Source organism: Pezoporus flaviventris, unplaced genomic scaffold (genome assembly GCF_033815535.1).
Source record: "Pezoporus flaviventris isolate CSIRO_AGI_PZ_B2104156 unplaced genomic scaffold, CSIRO_AGI_Pfla_v1 ptg000009l, whole genome shotgun sequence".
Classification (NCBI taxonomy): Eukaryota; Metazoa; Chordata; class Aves; order Psittaciformes; family Psittacidae; genus Pezoporus; species Pezoporus flaviventris.
Genome location: NW_026892557.1, coordinates 5,659,415 through 5,674,745, shown reverse-complemented (window position 1 = coordinate 5,674,745; position 15,331 = coordinate 5,659,415). Strand labels below are relative to the sequence as shown.

Here is a 15,331-nt window from a genome sequence, read left to right as displayed (position 1 = left end):
TTGGGGGGTTTGATTAAGAAGGATTTTTAAATAATGGTAGTAAAATAATACTCAATTCTCTTAATTTGTCCTGTAATTCTATAATGCTTTGGTGATTATTCCAAAATAATTACCCTCTTTCCAAAGAAAATTTAAGTTCCAAAGTGTATGCTACAAACTTCTGTAGACCCTGATACAGGTCAGCGGATTGTTGTAGCTTTTGGACTTAAGACAAATAAACCCTTGGGCAAACAACTATCAACTAATTGACAAATGGTTTTGCTTTGACTAGGTAATAATCTGAGTAAACTCTGGGCTGTTAGTCACTGATTTGTGTGCTTAACAGTTTTTAATGATTAGTTAAATGTTTAGTCTCGCAAGTAAAAAAAAAAAAATCCTGTGATTGTCTTGGCTTGGGGTTGGTAACTAGATGATCTTTAAGGTCCCTCCTAACCTGTGGGCTGATGCCAACCTCATGAAGTTTAACCATGCCAAGTGCAAGGTCCTACACCTGGGTCGGAGCAATCCCAGGCACAGCTACAGGTTGGGCAGAGAAGAGATTCAGAGCAGCCCTGTGGAGAAGGACTTGGGGGTGTTGGTTGATGAGAAAATGAACATGAGCCAGCAGTGTGCGCTTGCAGCCCAGAAAGCCAACCGTATCCTGGGCCGCATCAAAAGAAGCGTGACCAGCAGGTTGAAGGAGGTGATCCTGCCCCTCTACTCTGCTCTTGTGAGACCTCACCTGGAGTATTGTGTGCGGTTCTGGTGTCCTCAACATAAAAAGGACATGGAACTGTTGGAACAAGTCCAGAGAAGGGCCACAAGGGTGATCAGGGGACTGGAGCACCTCCTGTATGAAGACAGGCTGAGGAAGTTGGGGCTGTTCAGCCTGGAGAAGAGAAGGCTGCGTGGAGACCTCATAGCAGCCTTCCAGTATCTAAAGGAGACCTATAGGGACGCTGGGGAGGGACTGTTCATTAGAGGCTGTGGTGATAGGACAAGGGGTAATAGGTTAAAACTTAAAACAGGGGAAGTTTAGATTGGTTATAAGAAGGAAATTCTTTCCTGTTAGGGTGGTGAGGCACTGAAATAGGTTGCCCAGGGAAGTTGTGAATGGTCCATCCCTGGCAGTGTTCAAGACCAGGTTGGACGAGGCCTTGGGTGATATGATTTAGCGTAAGGTGTCCCTGCCCACAGCAGGGGTTTGGAACTAGATGATCTTAAGGTCCTTTCCAACCCTAACTATTCTATGATTCTATGAACTGTTTTAAGACTTCACAGTTCATGTTCTAGAATTCAGTGTGGAAGTGGATCAACCGGACTTGCTGCAATTTCTCCACCAGGTGACTGGGAGATTCCTATTAATATCCTAGTTTAGTACCAGATTTTATCTGTCTTGGTAACATTGCCTTCATCACCTTGCAGTGGCATGGAGCCATTTGAACAGAAGGATATGAATATGAGCAACCAAGAGATTATGTATGAGAAAACTGTGTGTATGGAGGACAGGTTTTCCACTTTGTAGTCCTGAAGTGGAAGTTGGTTGACCCCCTTCAAAGTCAGTGGGGAAATAGGATATTTAAACAGTGTTTTAGCTGTGTCACAATAAATGCTGGGTGGATATTACAGTTCTATGACATACAGCTTTATTTCCTTGTTAGTTACCTGCTGATGCTATATGTAGTGAACTTCCTTTGTTATTATTGCTGTTTTAATTGTGCTTGATCTAGTTTTCATAAATGTTGATCTGACTTGGTAGTTAAATTTAGTGTCTTGCAAAAGAAAAGAAGAATGGAGATACGGTTTACCAATTGCTAATCGGTTTTAAATTCAATTTAAAAATAAAAGCTACCTTTTGACCCTTTTAATAACTGAAGTGAGGTGAAAGCGGTTAATATATGTATTGTTAAGGATATGCTTTCCTAACATCTGAAAAGGAATGGCAATGGTACATAGCAGCTATTTCATAATGAAGAGGACAGATTAAGATCCCGTACAAGATCTGTATGTTAGATGCTTCAGAAAACAGTGCTTTTATTATTTCAATTTAATAGTTAACTATTTGGAACATATTAAATAGCAACTCTGTGAAAGAACATACTATTGAAGTTCTTTTGAATTGACTTGCACAAAATTTATTCTGTCTTTATTTGTAACTATTTTTATGTTATATTTTCATCTAATTCAGATTCTATCTAAAATACTGATATCAATGTCTTACTTGTAATTCATGAGTTGGTTTTGAAAGAATGCTCACTTGTATGCTCAGCAAAACATTAAAAGAACAAAACAAAACCTGGGCATTCTCATGCTATGCAGCTGGCAGGCAATGGAATTGGCCTGTAAACAAGTTGCATTAGTCTCTGAGAAGTGATGTGCAACAATAGCAATTAATAGCTGCACTTAGTATAGTAAAAGATTTCATTATAGTTTGATCACGTAAAAGCAGACTTCGGCATTTGTAAATTCAAATGCAGAGGACATAATTTTTTGGTGGGTATCTTGCTGCCATTCATTGGTGTGAACCACAGTCTTCACATGACAGATTATTTCTGTTACATATTCTGGGAGATACAAGCATTTATAAACTTACAGATGGAAAAAAGTATTTTGGGCTTGGGGGCAGGTTGGGCTGGTCTAAATTATTTCTCTTCTCCAGTGCTGGGGAAGGACATTGTCAGTTGAAGAATGTCTGTGCCTTCTTCTGTTTCTGCCTGCTTTAAGTTACGTTTTCAAAGGCAAAGTTCATATCCTTCCTGTGAAGTTCTGCAGAGGTCACGATTGAATTGGGGGAGTATCTTCTGTAGATGAGTTAATTTGGAATGAACGCAGAACAGTGGACAAATTGCTCATCCATTTGTAGCCTCACTTAAAGATTTTTGTGTAATTTTCCCGTAAGGTTTTTTTCTACAGTATTTTTTTAAAGATGGGAAAAAAACCCAACCCTAGGGAATGTATCTGAAAAAAAAAAGTATATTTACAAGGTTTATTGTGCATTACTGTTAGTCATGTAGATGCACAGCTTGACAATAGAAGGAAGAATTGCGCAGCAGAAGAGTCAGTTGTTTCACACGGCTTTTTACATGGTGACAGCTGGTTAATTTTGTTTTGCTTTGAGTATTTTTATTTACCTTGTAGTCATAACTAAAAACAGTCTCCTTATTTCCCTCCAATATTCCAGTCCTGGAAGCAGGTGAAGTTCAGTGCATTCATTTTAATTAGAATACGTATCTGTGTTACTTGATAAAAATTTGTTATCCTTGTTAGCAGCTTAAAATATTGTTTGAATTTTCCCCTAAGCTTGGTCACAAGGAAAATGAATATTCAAAGAAAAGACATCTTTTTTCATCCCAAACACTTGATTTAATGTCAGAGAGAGAATAGCCTTATTTCGATTAAGGCTATGTTATCTCCTGCAGCTTCCAAGCAGCTGATTTCGAGTCCTTAAAGAGTTAACAGATGTGCACTGTAAAATAAATGAAAAAGTAGCCCTTTCATTAAACACAGTAATTAAATACTCAAGCTTTTGTGATACCAAGAACATATTGTTGTCATATAAATTTAATCTTTGCGTGTAATAATACCAGTAGGACTTGTGATGTACAGGTGTGCCTTACAGTGATCACTGTTTTCTCTTTTTTTTTTTTACCTTGTCCACTTTTAGAGTCAGGGAATAGGAACTGACTTCACTTAAACCCTGCACTGTGGCAGTGGCAGTTACAGCAATAAATTGTAAATTTCTTCCAACTTTTTGAAGCTATGCTCCGTTCAGGTTTTGTTAGGTTGTTGCCTCACAAATATATGATATAAACCCTGACTTTGATTTTTTTTTTTTTTTTTTTTTATTTATTATTAATTAGGGAAGTGACTTGCTCCTTTATTTACAGACTTCATCAGCACAAGCTGCTCGGTAACTTACCGTTCACTTAATATTCCTCATCTCAGTGATAAGCTCATGTTCAGCACACAGATGTAGTAGGTTGCCTCCATATGGTGCTTTGTCTAATGAATCAATTAGCTATTTTGGAGAAAATCCTTGTGAAGTTTTTTTTCCCTCCTTGATGAAAATTCATCCTACAAATAGTGGAACAGTCTTTCACTGATGTTTGTGTTTGAGCATAGTTTTAGGCAGAAACTTTGCAATAGTTTCTCTGGATTCTCATTTAAATTGTCTTTGTGCTTAGGGAAATAAGGAGAGTGATTTTTGCTTTAAAGTTTGTATTTGGAGGTTTTGGGGAACTATTTGCATCAAGGATATTAAGCCATATATCTCTATTCTAGTGACTGCCTTTGCTCCTCCTATGGCCTGCAGTCTTTAAGAAGTTGTTAGGTATCATAATTGTAGTTTAATGTTGTCTTCTTGGTTATTTATACTTCCTATGCCGTTTAGTTCTCCCTGTAAAATGGCTATACTTACCAATTTTTCCATTGAAAGTTGATGAAATATGTTTTGTACAAGCTGCCAACTGTGTTGTGTTATAACTTGCGTAAAGAATCTGTTTTTAAAAAGGCATGCAGTTAAAGCTTTGTACTGGATAATCTTATTCATCATATTACTTTAAAATAATGGTATCAAAATGAGGGTTCTAGACTTTCAAATTTCTTTTTTCAAGTAAGTAAGAGCATATTTAGCACCCATAAAAACACAGTAGAATAATTTTCCTGGAAATGTTTATGGGGATGTGTCAGACTGTGTGAAATATGCTTCTTAACTTTAAATATTACAGTAAACTGGGAGAACCCCTAAAATGGAATCTCCTTATAGGTGTAGCTAGAACTGATTATTAGGTAATGAAAATCTGACATTTTAAAAACTGGTTTTTAGCCTCTTTATAATGGGAATATGTTCTCAGTTTTAACACTGCTGAATTTCCTGCTAAACTCTCACCCCTCTTTCCCCCTCGACTCCCCAGTCCACCCAGTGCCCACTCATACCACCAGCTGTGGAAGGCTCATGGTCCTGCTTATGTGTCAGGGGTTGGCTGTGTAACCATTATACCAGCTCTGAATAGAACTGGTGTCACACAACACATTTTACAACCCTCAGTATTAAGTATCAAATTCTCTAATTAGCCATTTGCACAAAAATTGCACATATGGATATGAAAACAAAGTAATTCAGAGTAGGTGCCAGGTACTGTCACATTGGGGCCTCTTGAAAAGTCTGTCTTAAACAGATTAAATGATTTCTTATTGTTATGTTTAGAATAGATTAGAAATAATTGCAGACCTGCATTTGAACTCTTTCCCTAACCAGAGAAAGATTTTGGACAATATTTAATTGCAACTTAAAAATGAGGTCAAATAATGTAACTCTCAAAGCTTGTAACGTCTCTTAATATTACACATCTAAAGCAATATTAGCACCAGACCTTTATGTGCTCACACGTGAAGGTGAGATCAGTATTGTGGTTGTACCAGAGGAGGCTGTTTATTTAGCACTTCTGTGTCCCTCTCACCTGAGCTTGCAGAGTGAGCAGCCAAGAAATGGTAACAAGATTATGATCATGTGATGGAAAAGAGACACTGATAGGAGAAAAGGGAGAGGCAGAGGGGAAGGCGCATCCTGCAGGAGCTGTCAGTTACGGCTGCCTTTACGTGTTAAAAACAAGGCAGCAGAGATTTTAGCTGTGCGTTGATTTTTGGAAAAGCAAGATTGGTTTAAGTCACAACTTGCCTAATGTAGTGTGTCTGGTATTCCTGTGCCACCATGCTGCTGCTTTACACCTTTTTAATTTCTTTCTTAGAGTCAATCTACCGCCGTGGAGCCAGAAGATGGAGGAAGCTGTACCGAGTGAATGGGCATTTGTTTCAAGCCAAACGTTTTAACAGAGTGAGTACTGTTGCATAAAATGTTGGGTTTTGGTAATGTTCTGTGTTAATTGTTTTTCTCAGCCTGCGCTTTTTCTGTATTTGAGTATTGAAAAGAAAAGCAAGATACTTATTCATGTGACTTCTCAGTCTATGCAGTGTTATTCAGGTCATAATAATCAGAAAAACTTGAAAGTCTTTGAACCTGGGATGGAGTTAATATGTAATTGGTGGGAATTATTTTTAATGTCTCTAAAAAGCTGGGTTTGTCCCTACTTAAACTGATGCTTGCCTTAGAGCAGCTTTTCTCCTCCTGACTCTATGTGATTTTGATTGCTTGTTAGCATGATCTTTTACTTTTGGTACTTTTTGTCATTCTTACAGCTCTTAAAGAGCTCTTGATTTTTTTGCTTTAAATGTGTTGAATCTGAGGTATTACATCACCTCATTAAGAAACAAATCTGGTTTATTGAGCTAAAATACAACTATTTTAAGAATCTGACTTAATCCACGTAAGGAAGTGAATGTAGCTTTAAGACTGAGACACCTCCTTCACTTATCCCGTTACGCCTAAGTTTTGCAGCATATGTACAAATGTAGTACATAAACACTTCAGGGAATTCTGTACAGACCTGAGTGCAGGGGGCAAGTGAACTGTTTGATTCAGTAGTAACTGTTTTTTAAAATCAGCTTTTTCTCTCTTGCTCCCCACCCCAAAACTGTATTGAAAGAAGGAAAAGCCCCTTCAAACTCTGTATATTATCCCTAGATATGTGGAAAATATGTCACATATCCAAGTTACAACATGCATTTGTGTAGTGGGGTGTGCCAACTCAGGTTTTTTAATTTACGGTGTGAAGCACATAGTTTTTGTGCTTATTTGCTCTATAGTCCAAACATGTTTCTTTGAAACATTGTGAGTGCATACCTGCCACGTTAATAATCCATAATGTTACAGTTTTAATTGAAATTAGGCAGATATTGAATATGCACATAAAGGTTTTAACACCTCATTAGACTACTTTGTAACTGTCTATACAAATGGAATCATACAAAGTCAGAACACAAGCCATATCTAGCTGCAGTTAGAAATAAAGTGGACATGAACTGCAAAATGTGCTGTAAGAATGTATAAATTTATAATAAGTCATGGTCATGCATGTATTACCAAATTAAATACCAAGTTTTAATGTTGCCTGAATTTTTAAGACTGAAGTATGACCTTAAGAATTAATTCCTTTTTCAAAATAACCTTTTGGAACTCTCAGATAATTCAGGAAAATGAACAGATGCCAGAATCTAAACTTTAATCTTGCTTAACATAAAGGTTAACGCGTATGAAACTCTTTGTATGTGTGTTGGAGTGCTAGGAGAGGAATACCGGCATTAATGGAAGGAATTTGGGAGCCACCCCTATGCCTCTACATCTCCCCCCCCCCCCCCCCTTTGTTTCCCTGCATCTGTCTGAAGTCAATGAAACTATTTTCTTCTATGTCATTTCCAGGGCCTAAGATACTTTATTTAGTCTTAATACTACTGCTGCCAAACCTAGACAGGGATACTGAAGGAAGTCTGATGGACCAGGAATTGTGGAAGAAGTGGCTATAGATGTCCGAGGTTGCTTCTCTTATGAGGCAGTATGGTTGTGTTTTGTTTTTTTTCCCCTGGGCAATGCAGTTTGGGTTTCTCCTGATCAAGGGCAACTGGCTGTGCAGATGAGTGGGATGTCATTAAGTTTTGCTTTCTGCATCTATCAAACTATGAGAAGGGCAATATAGAAGTTTTTTTTTTTTAATTATTAATTCTTTAATCATTAATTCTTTTCTCCTTAATATATTTTTTCTAATATTATTTGTAAGGATTTATAGTAGCTTAATGCTTTTGAGCAGGACACTGTGATTCATTAGTCTGAGGATGTGAATAACCATGCTCTAACTGGCAGTTTGCTGAGAGGAACAGACCTGCTCTGTTCTGTTCTGCGGCTTTGGGACAGTTGCAGAGCTCTGCCTGAGCCTGGGGATGAGAGCAGGGCTTCATGTGCCGCTTGCAGAGTGATGGACAATGCCTTAGACTGTTACAGGACTTGCTGCAGAAAATGTGTAGATAGGGAATAATGATTAAGTCCTGTGCTGGCGACCTGTGCACTGTGCAGAGGGATGACCTGATGCTGGGTGACTTCTTGGCATGTTAAGAAGCTCATATTACAATTTGGCACTTTGGGTAGAGTGGATGAGATGACCACAGCACACACAACCTGGAAAAAATATTTCGAGACCTGCCCTGTTGAAGTCAACAGTAGGATGTCTGGCTTCTTGATTTGTCCTCCTTTTGGTTTAATTTAGTTAGATGCTATGTCCCTGCATGTAGGGGAAAAAAAGACCATATATTTTTGCCATTAAATGGTGCAAGATACAGAGGTTTTACATGAGACTTGATACCTGAGGTTTAATTATGCGAAGTTTCTACCTCTGTTAAAATATATATGTGCAGATATAGAACATGCTTCATTCTTTAACTTGTATTTTGTAATATTTTGTGTTCTCCAAAGCAGTCAGTCCACATGGGTTTTATGCATAATGGTGTAGTACAGATTTCTGCCAGCTTTGTTTGGGTGACCTCTGTCAGAACCTGAAATTCAAAATATTCTGTAGGCATAATTTGCTAATATTAAGCTGTAATGCGTTCCATAGGCTTGGGATGTTTTCTTAACATTCACTAAAAAAGGACTGCATTTAATTGAATTCTAAGCATGAAGTAGAACCTTCAGTTATTGGGAAACCCCTGGATATTCTAAGAGAAATATTATTGTACATCTATTAGGAAGTGACTAATTTTGTATATCTATTAGGAAGTGACTCATTTTTTAGGTGAATTCTTGCTGCTTGATAACTACTTATTTACAGAAAGGAATTGATAACTGAATTGATAATATGCATTCTGCCTTTTAGAGAGCGTACTGTGGCCAGTGCAGTGAAAGGATATGGGGTCTGGGAAGGCAAGGCTACAAGTGTATCAACTGCAAGTTGTTGGTCCATAAGCGTTGCCATATACTTGTTCCACTGACCTGCAAAAGGCATATGGTAAGTTTGTGTTTTGTATGAAGCTAAGATGTTTCATTGTGTCCTGAGTGGCTGGCTGTGGATGTGCCTCTTCAGTAATTAAGTGCTGTGTGTAGTAGTGGAGCTGTAACACTTGGTGGTGGTTGCTTTTCACTTTCTGAACTGAGAAGGTTTCTGGAGGACAAGCCTTTGGATTGTGAGCAATAGAAACAAAGTGAGGAAAGAAAACTTGTGATATGAATTGTGTGCAAGCTTGAGTTTCCCTCTTCCAGTAGACACACCCTATTTTACAGAGAGATAAAGAGTTGTCATTGACAATCATAGAATCACAGACTGATTAGAGTTGGAAGGGACCTTAAAGCTGATCCAGTCCCAGCACCCAGCTATGGGTAGGGACACCTTCCACTACAGCAGGTTGCTCCAAGCCCCCTCCAACCTGACCTTGAACACTGCCAGGGATGGGGCAGCCACAGCTTCTCTGGACAAATCCTAGATTTCTTCCTTTTAGCCTATGGGAGTATTTTAAGAACTAAGGCACTTGTGTGGTTTTTGCACTACTGCATGCAAATAGGCTTTAATGTTCTTTCACGTCAGCTTGCACTGCTAGGTTCTTTGCCAATTTATTTGTGCATGCTGCTACACCTACTGGCATAGTCTTACATGTCTCTCAATGAGTTGTGGTTGATAACCAGTGTCTAAATGTACTATAAGACTATTTGGTATTATGATCTTTACCAATTTATGTTACACCCTTGCACAGTGAGGAACAATTCCTGTTTCTAAACAGGAAAGGAATATGCCAGTGCTCTAAATAGAGTGTGTAACATCATGTTCCAAGTGTTTACTTTGTTGCTGTTCCATGTGAAGCAGACTCAGAAGTCTTAAATAAAATAAAATTTAGAACTTTGCAACAAAATATATTAACCTTGCTTTTAGAAGACGGCTAAGCATCTCTTGTAGTTAAAGACAATGGTCAACGTAGCATTTAGGCATTTTGTAGGCTGGTTTTATAACGCATCACAAAGTGTTAGTAGTCAGAAATACTTTTACAAAAGACAATTTTCATTGTGGACGATACAGATATTAGGTTCTCGTTGCATTATAGCTCAGTGCAAGACATACTCATTTAAAGTTACTGCATATTTTTTTCCTATGTAACTTGTCTGTTCTGCAAGGATTCGGTCATGCCTTCCCAGGAACCTCAGTTAGATGATAAAAATGATGATGTTGGCCTCCCTTCAGAAGAAACTGATGGAAGTGAGTACTGTCTTAAGTCAAAATTCCATGTTCCTCCATTTGGAGGCCCAGTTTCCACCCTACCTGTTTAGGTTTACTTTTTAATAAAGTTTATGTTAGATTAGCTCTTGTTTAGTCCCATGGACTCATTAGGGACTCAATTACAGTAAACATACTTCTGAAACATGTCATCTGGTTTGGTTTCATCCTAAATTCATAAGCTCTGAAACCAAACCACAATGGAAAGTTAAGCATGGAGCAATTTGGAACAATAGATGTATTTTCTAAAACAAACCCCTGTACTTCTGATCTAAACTGGGATGCTAATAAATGCACCCTCAGCCTTTAAGTATTTCATAATTTAGTGTGGTTTATAGTATTCTTTCTGGGCTAGCATTTTGATGATTTAACCTGTCTTGTTTTCAGGGGCCATTTACCATGCCCGTTCTTGGAAATGACTGTCTTTTGTCAGATGCTGCTATGAGCTCAAAAGTCCATTGATGAATTTCTTGCTGTCTCAGAGTAGTTTCTGCTGCACCCTGCTGTCAGAATTACAAGAAAAGTAGGAAAGTTTGGTCAACTGTCCCATAGTATTTAAAGCAGACTGCTGACCCTAAGCTACTCAGTCTTTCCATTTATCAATTTTAAGAATGATTTCTAATGAAGACCTTAACAACACTATTTGATTTCTTTTTTCAGTTCCCTACATTCCTTCAAACCGGAAACATGACAACATTAAAGATGACTCTGAGGTATGTTTTTAAAATATCTCTGTAGGTCACATTTACACGCTCTGAATCATATACTTTCTATAAATATGCCAAATTATTTGTCTTATTTTTTTCTGCTACCTTAAAAAAAAAGTCTGGTGTTTCTTTTTGAAAATGGATTAGTTTTTAAAGAATTATTGCTGAATGTTTTCAGGTTTCTTTTGTATCCAGCTCTTGTTATCCCAATATTTTTTATTTTTTTTTTTTATCCTTTCCATTCATGTTGGAACAACAGTGATTTAGCAGAGGGTTTGACTTTATTGGTCCTAGCAACAAATGGAGGCTTTGACATTATCTTGTCTGCTCTCTCTAATGGATGTACCCCCTTCCATCACCCTCAGGCTATCCTTGCAGTATATGATTATGAAAGTTGGTTCAGTCTGATAATACATTAGCTATCCAGCTGTCTGAGAGGTTTCACATAAATAATACCTAATAATTTATAGACAGCCCCTGTGGAAATATGAATACAATAACATACGCTTAAACTCTGGTTTTCAGATCTTTTGTAGATGATCTGATACAATCTTTGTGTACCAAGAATGTTATTCCCTTAAAGCAGTTAGAACAATCCCAATACCCTTTAATTCTAAAGGGCTCCAAGGCACTTCTTTAAAAGAAGTGCTTCTGGCATATTTAAAATAAATAGGATGCACTCTGCAGAACACTAGCAGTTGGATCAATACCCCACTTTTAGCTGGCCTGCACTTTTTTTTCCTTTACCTCCACTACAATACTTGTCACTACCATTATTTCACACTTGAGTACTTCCTGCTCATGGGTAGTGAATTTCAGTCACATCTTCAGATTTTTGTCTTGGATTCGGAGATGGAAAGGTATAAGTTTAAAACATGTCAGAATTGTGATCTGGTGTTGCTGACTTTTACCATGGTTAGTGTTCAGGTAAATACTTTTTGTACTTAGATTTCTATAGGTGCTATTTGCTCAAGCTCAAGTGTTCTCAATTATGCTGCTCTGATTTTTCTCACCTTACTTTCAAGCTTTAATAAAATAATTTAAGTTATCCTACAGACAGGAAGTGGCATTCTGGGAGCTGCTTTGAGAATCTTTAAGCTCAGAGCAATCTCTTCTAAGAGCAGTCAATCCTAGATCAAGATTCTTTATATAAGTACTTTCCATAGTTCAGCAGAATGTTGATCTCTCTACAAGTACAGTAGTATGAGGTCAGATAAAAATAGGCCACAGAAGTATGTCAAAGCATTGTCTATATTGGTAAAACATGAAATATCAAAGTACCTGCTGCATTTGCCTACTTCAGCGGCTTGTGCTTCAGTCTCACATGTTCGCATTTAACTTCAGCAAAAACTCAAGATAAAGTTTATCTTTTAAAATAATGATTTTTAAAATAAAATTCTTCATAGTGGTATATTTGCTGCAAATTCTCACATTTGAGAAACATGCATGTGCTTCTATATGTTCCCAGGCACCTATTAGAAACTGTACTTAACTTAATACAAGCAGTTGTTACCTAAACTGAAACCAAGACAAGTATATTCATTAGCAAATGATTGTTTCTTTATTCTCCTCCTTTTTTAAGAGCCTTTATTAATTTGTACTGCAATATCTGTCAGAATGTGAAATATTGTCTTCACTTAATACAAAGGATAATTCTATGTGGTCCAAGAGTTTGAGTAAAACTTCATTTCTCAGGACATTGCCTTCTGTTTTCCAGTAGGGAAGTTTAAATAATTAATTGAACAAACTACTGCCTTGAAAACCGTAGTGACTTTTAGCAAGAGCAAAAGCAATACTAAGTGAACATTGCCAAACAAATGTGCTCTTATCAGCCATTCAGATCTGTGTGCCACTGACAATGGGAAGCAAACTCAGCACATTCTGTCCAGTGGTCAAAGACCTCTTTGCTTTAGTAATCGCTTGTTTTGAAAATGTCTTCCGTTTCTAGCATCTGCTTCTTTTTATACAGGAAATCAAACCAGTCATTGATGGAATGGATGGAATTAAGATTTCTCAGGGACTTGGACTACAGGACTTTGATTTAATCAGAGTTATTGGACGCGGAAGTTATGCCAAAGTTCTTTTAGTTCGGTTAAAAAAGAATGATCAAATTTATGCTATGAAAGTAGTGAAAAAAGAATTGGTCCATGATGATGAGGTAAAAGTCTGTGTTAATTGCATTCTGTTACTGTAAAAACTTACTGTGCTTTAACAAGAAACTTTCAACTAAGAAAGCAGCTAATTATGAACTCATTTGTCATGAAGTGGCTGCATGAAGCAACGAGATTAAATCTGAGAGAAATGTCCCTTATGTTAATAACAATTACCAGCTATTAATAGTCTTAGTAGAATGCACATGAAAAATATTCCAACCTGGATATGCTGCAAGTGGTGAGATAAATAGGGTGGAATTTAGGTACTTAACTTTGAAGGCAAATGAATGTAGCTGCAGATTACTGTCTGTGTTTCAGAATAGGAGCTCAAACTGTTCTGAGTCAAGATTTTACTCAAAACTGGATTGTGGCTCATGTTTGGATCCAAGTTTACCTTTCCAAGGTCTTCAGGAGTGTCTGAACACAAAGCCTAACAGATTAATTTGATGGTGATGTTTCTTTATTTCCTTTGAGACTCTAGTTTCACTAACTATCCTTGACAAGAAGGCCTGGTCTCTCAGTGCCAGTCTTTGTTGTCTTCAGATTAGTTGGAAAGCTGGAAGTATTTGTTGGAAAGGGAGATTTTTTAGCACAATTACATTTCTAGTTTATTAGCAGAGTATTGAGTGTTTGCAGGGTGGAACATGATCAGTGTATTACATCAAGAGTGATTATCTACTGTTAAAACCAAATGTCCATAAAGTTTAAATTTTGGATAGTTGTATGAAAAATTACTGAATGCTTCGTTATTGGGGGTCTGAATCTTGCAGTACTGTGCACATATCTTTCAAATTTTTATAGGGTTTTATTATATGGTATTGCTCTGGGTGCTCAGGACTTCTCCCCATTGAAATACTAAAGGTAGTCTATGATGCTTTTAAGAATGATTTTGGCTGGACAAACTAAGCAGGTTTTGGTAGTTTCATTGAATCAATTTTGAGTTTCAGATGAGAAACTGAATTTCAGTTTATTTTGAGCATTGTAAAACCTGGAGATTCACATTGCTTGTGTTACTGGCATGAGTTGCCTCAGCAGCTTCAGGATCATTTATCCAAGCTGGTTGAACTTATTTCTATGAAGCCATGTGAGCAGTGTGTCAAATATTGCAGATGTTATGATGCTTTAAAATGGCTTAAATTTTGTGCAGACCTTTCTAAATGGTTAATTTCTGAATATATAATGGAATTAAAATGTTTTATAACTTCCTCCAGATTTTAGGGGGGTTTGTCTTTCTGAAGAACATATATAACAATGATGGTGTATGTGCAAGGGAGTATAGATGTTCACAGTTTTCTGGGAATACCCCCAGTGATTACCCAGCAGGAGTTCTGATTGTTCAATTACTCTATTTCAGGATATTGATTGGGTACAGACAGAGAAACATGTGTTTGAACAGGCATCCAGTAACCCATTCCTAGTTGGTTTACATTCATGCTTTCAAACAACAAGTCGGTAAGAAAGATCTGAAATTATTTTGTTTTGAAACTCTTGCTCATAGTCCTAACTGCTTCTCATAAACCAAATGTAACCAGCGCCGTCCCACTGTCAGGAGTGTTCAGAAGGAAGCATTAGTATTGCTACAGCAAAACCAGTTCCAGTGGGGAAGCTTAGCCAGTGTGGTGTGGAGGAAAAGGCTGGTATCTCAGGTCCAGACCTAAAGGGAGAACATGAATGAGGAGGAGGAGGAACTGTGTGCTATCTTCCTGAGCACAGGGTGTGTGGCTTTGGGAAGAGGAAGATTGGTAGTAGGGTTAAACACAGGGTTGTAGGAGAGAGTTTATAATGCCTGGTGGTATTGAACAGGGCCATTTTCAGAGGACCAGGCTGTAGTTCTCTGTTCTTCAAATTGGCATAAGAGTCGGGCTGCTCAGCAGTAATAATTTTTAATAACTTAAAAACTATGTGTGTATGAAGTATTTTTTTACCTACAAAGCTTAGCACCTATTGATGAAGTATGTGATTTTATTTGAAATAGTACTTAATAAACTCTTAGCTACTTTGAAATACTATTTTTTTTGTCCTTGTGTGCCCAATCCAGAATGGGTTACTTGCTTCTTATTTTGCAACTGGAATATGAAGAAAATCAAGAAGAACTTTCATGCCCATGCTTTTCTGTGTCACTGTGGAATTTGTATGTTTGAGGGTTGTGGTTTGTTGGGGTGATTTTGTTTCCAGAGGCACCTACTTGCTGTTACACTTCCATAAGTGAAAGGCCTTTTAAGCTAAACCAGTATTTTTACCAAGTACTAAATAGTACTGAACATCTAATGTAGTAGTTCAAGTGATCAGGCAGGGTGAGGTATTGAGGATGAGGTTACTTAGAAATATTGGGAACAATGAAAAGGCT

General features: G+C 37.5%; 1 protein-coding gene across 3 annotated transcripts in view; it reads left to right on the top strand.

The window, feature by feature from the left end:
* The window catches only part of PRKCZ (protein kinase C zeta), a 43,507-nt gene that overhangs the window by 16,143 nt on the left and 12,033 nt on the right, over positions 1–15,331 (top strand). For all 3 annotated transcript variants that reach the window (XM_061450438.1, XM_061450440.1, XM_061450439.1), the window contains 6 exons: positions 5,727–5,812; positions 8,739–8,870; positions 10,025–10,106; positions 10,785–10,837; positions 12,801–12,989; positions 14,339–14,436. In XM_061450438.1, the coding sequence (XP_061306422.1) occupies positions 5,727–5,812; positions 8,739–8,870; positions 10,025–10,106; positions 10,785–10,837; positions 12,801–12,989; positions 14,339–14,436 (640 nt within the window). The remainder of the gene's footprint in view (positions 1–5,726; positions 5,813–8,738; positions 8,871–10,024; positions 10,107–10,784; positions 10,838–12,800; positions 12,990–14,338; positions 14,437–15,331) is intronic.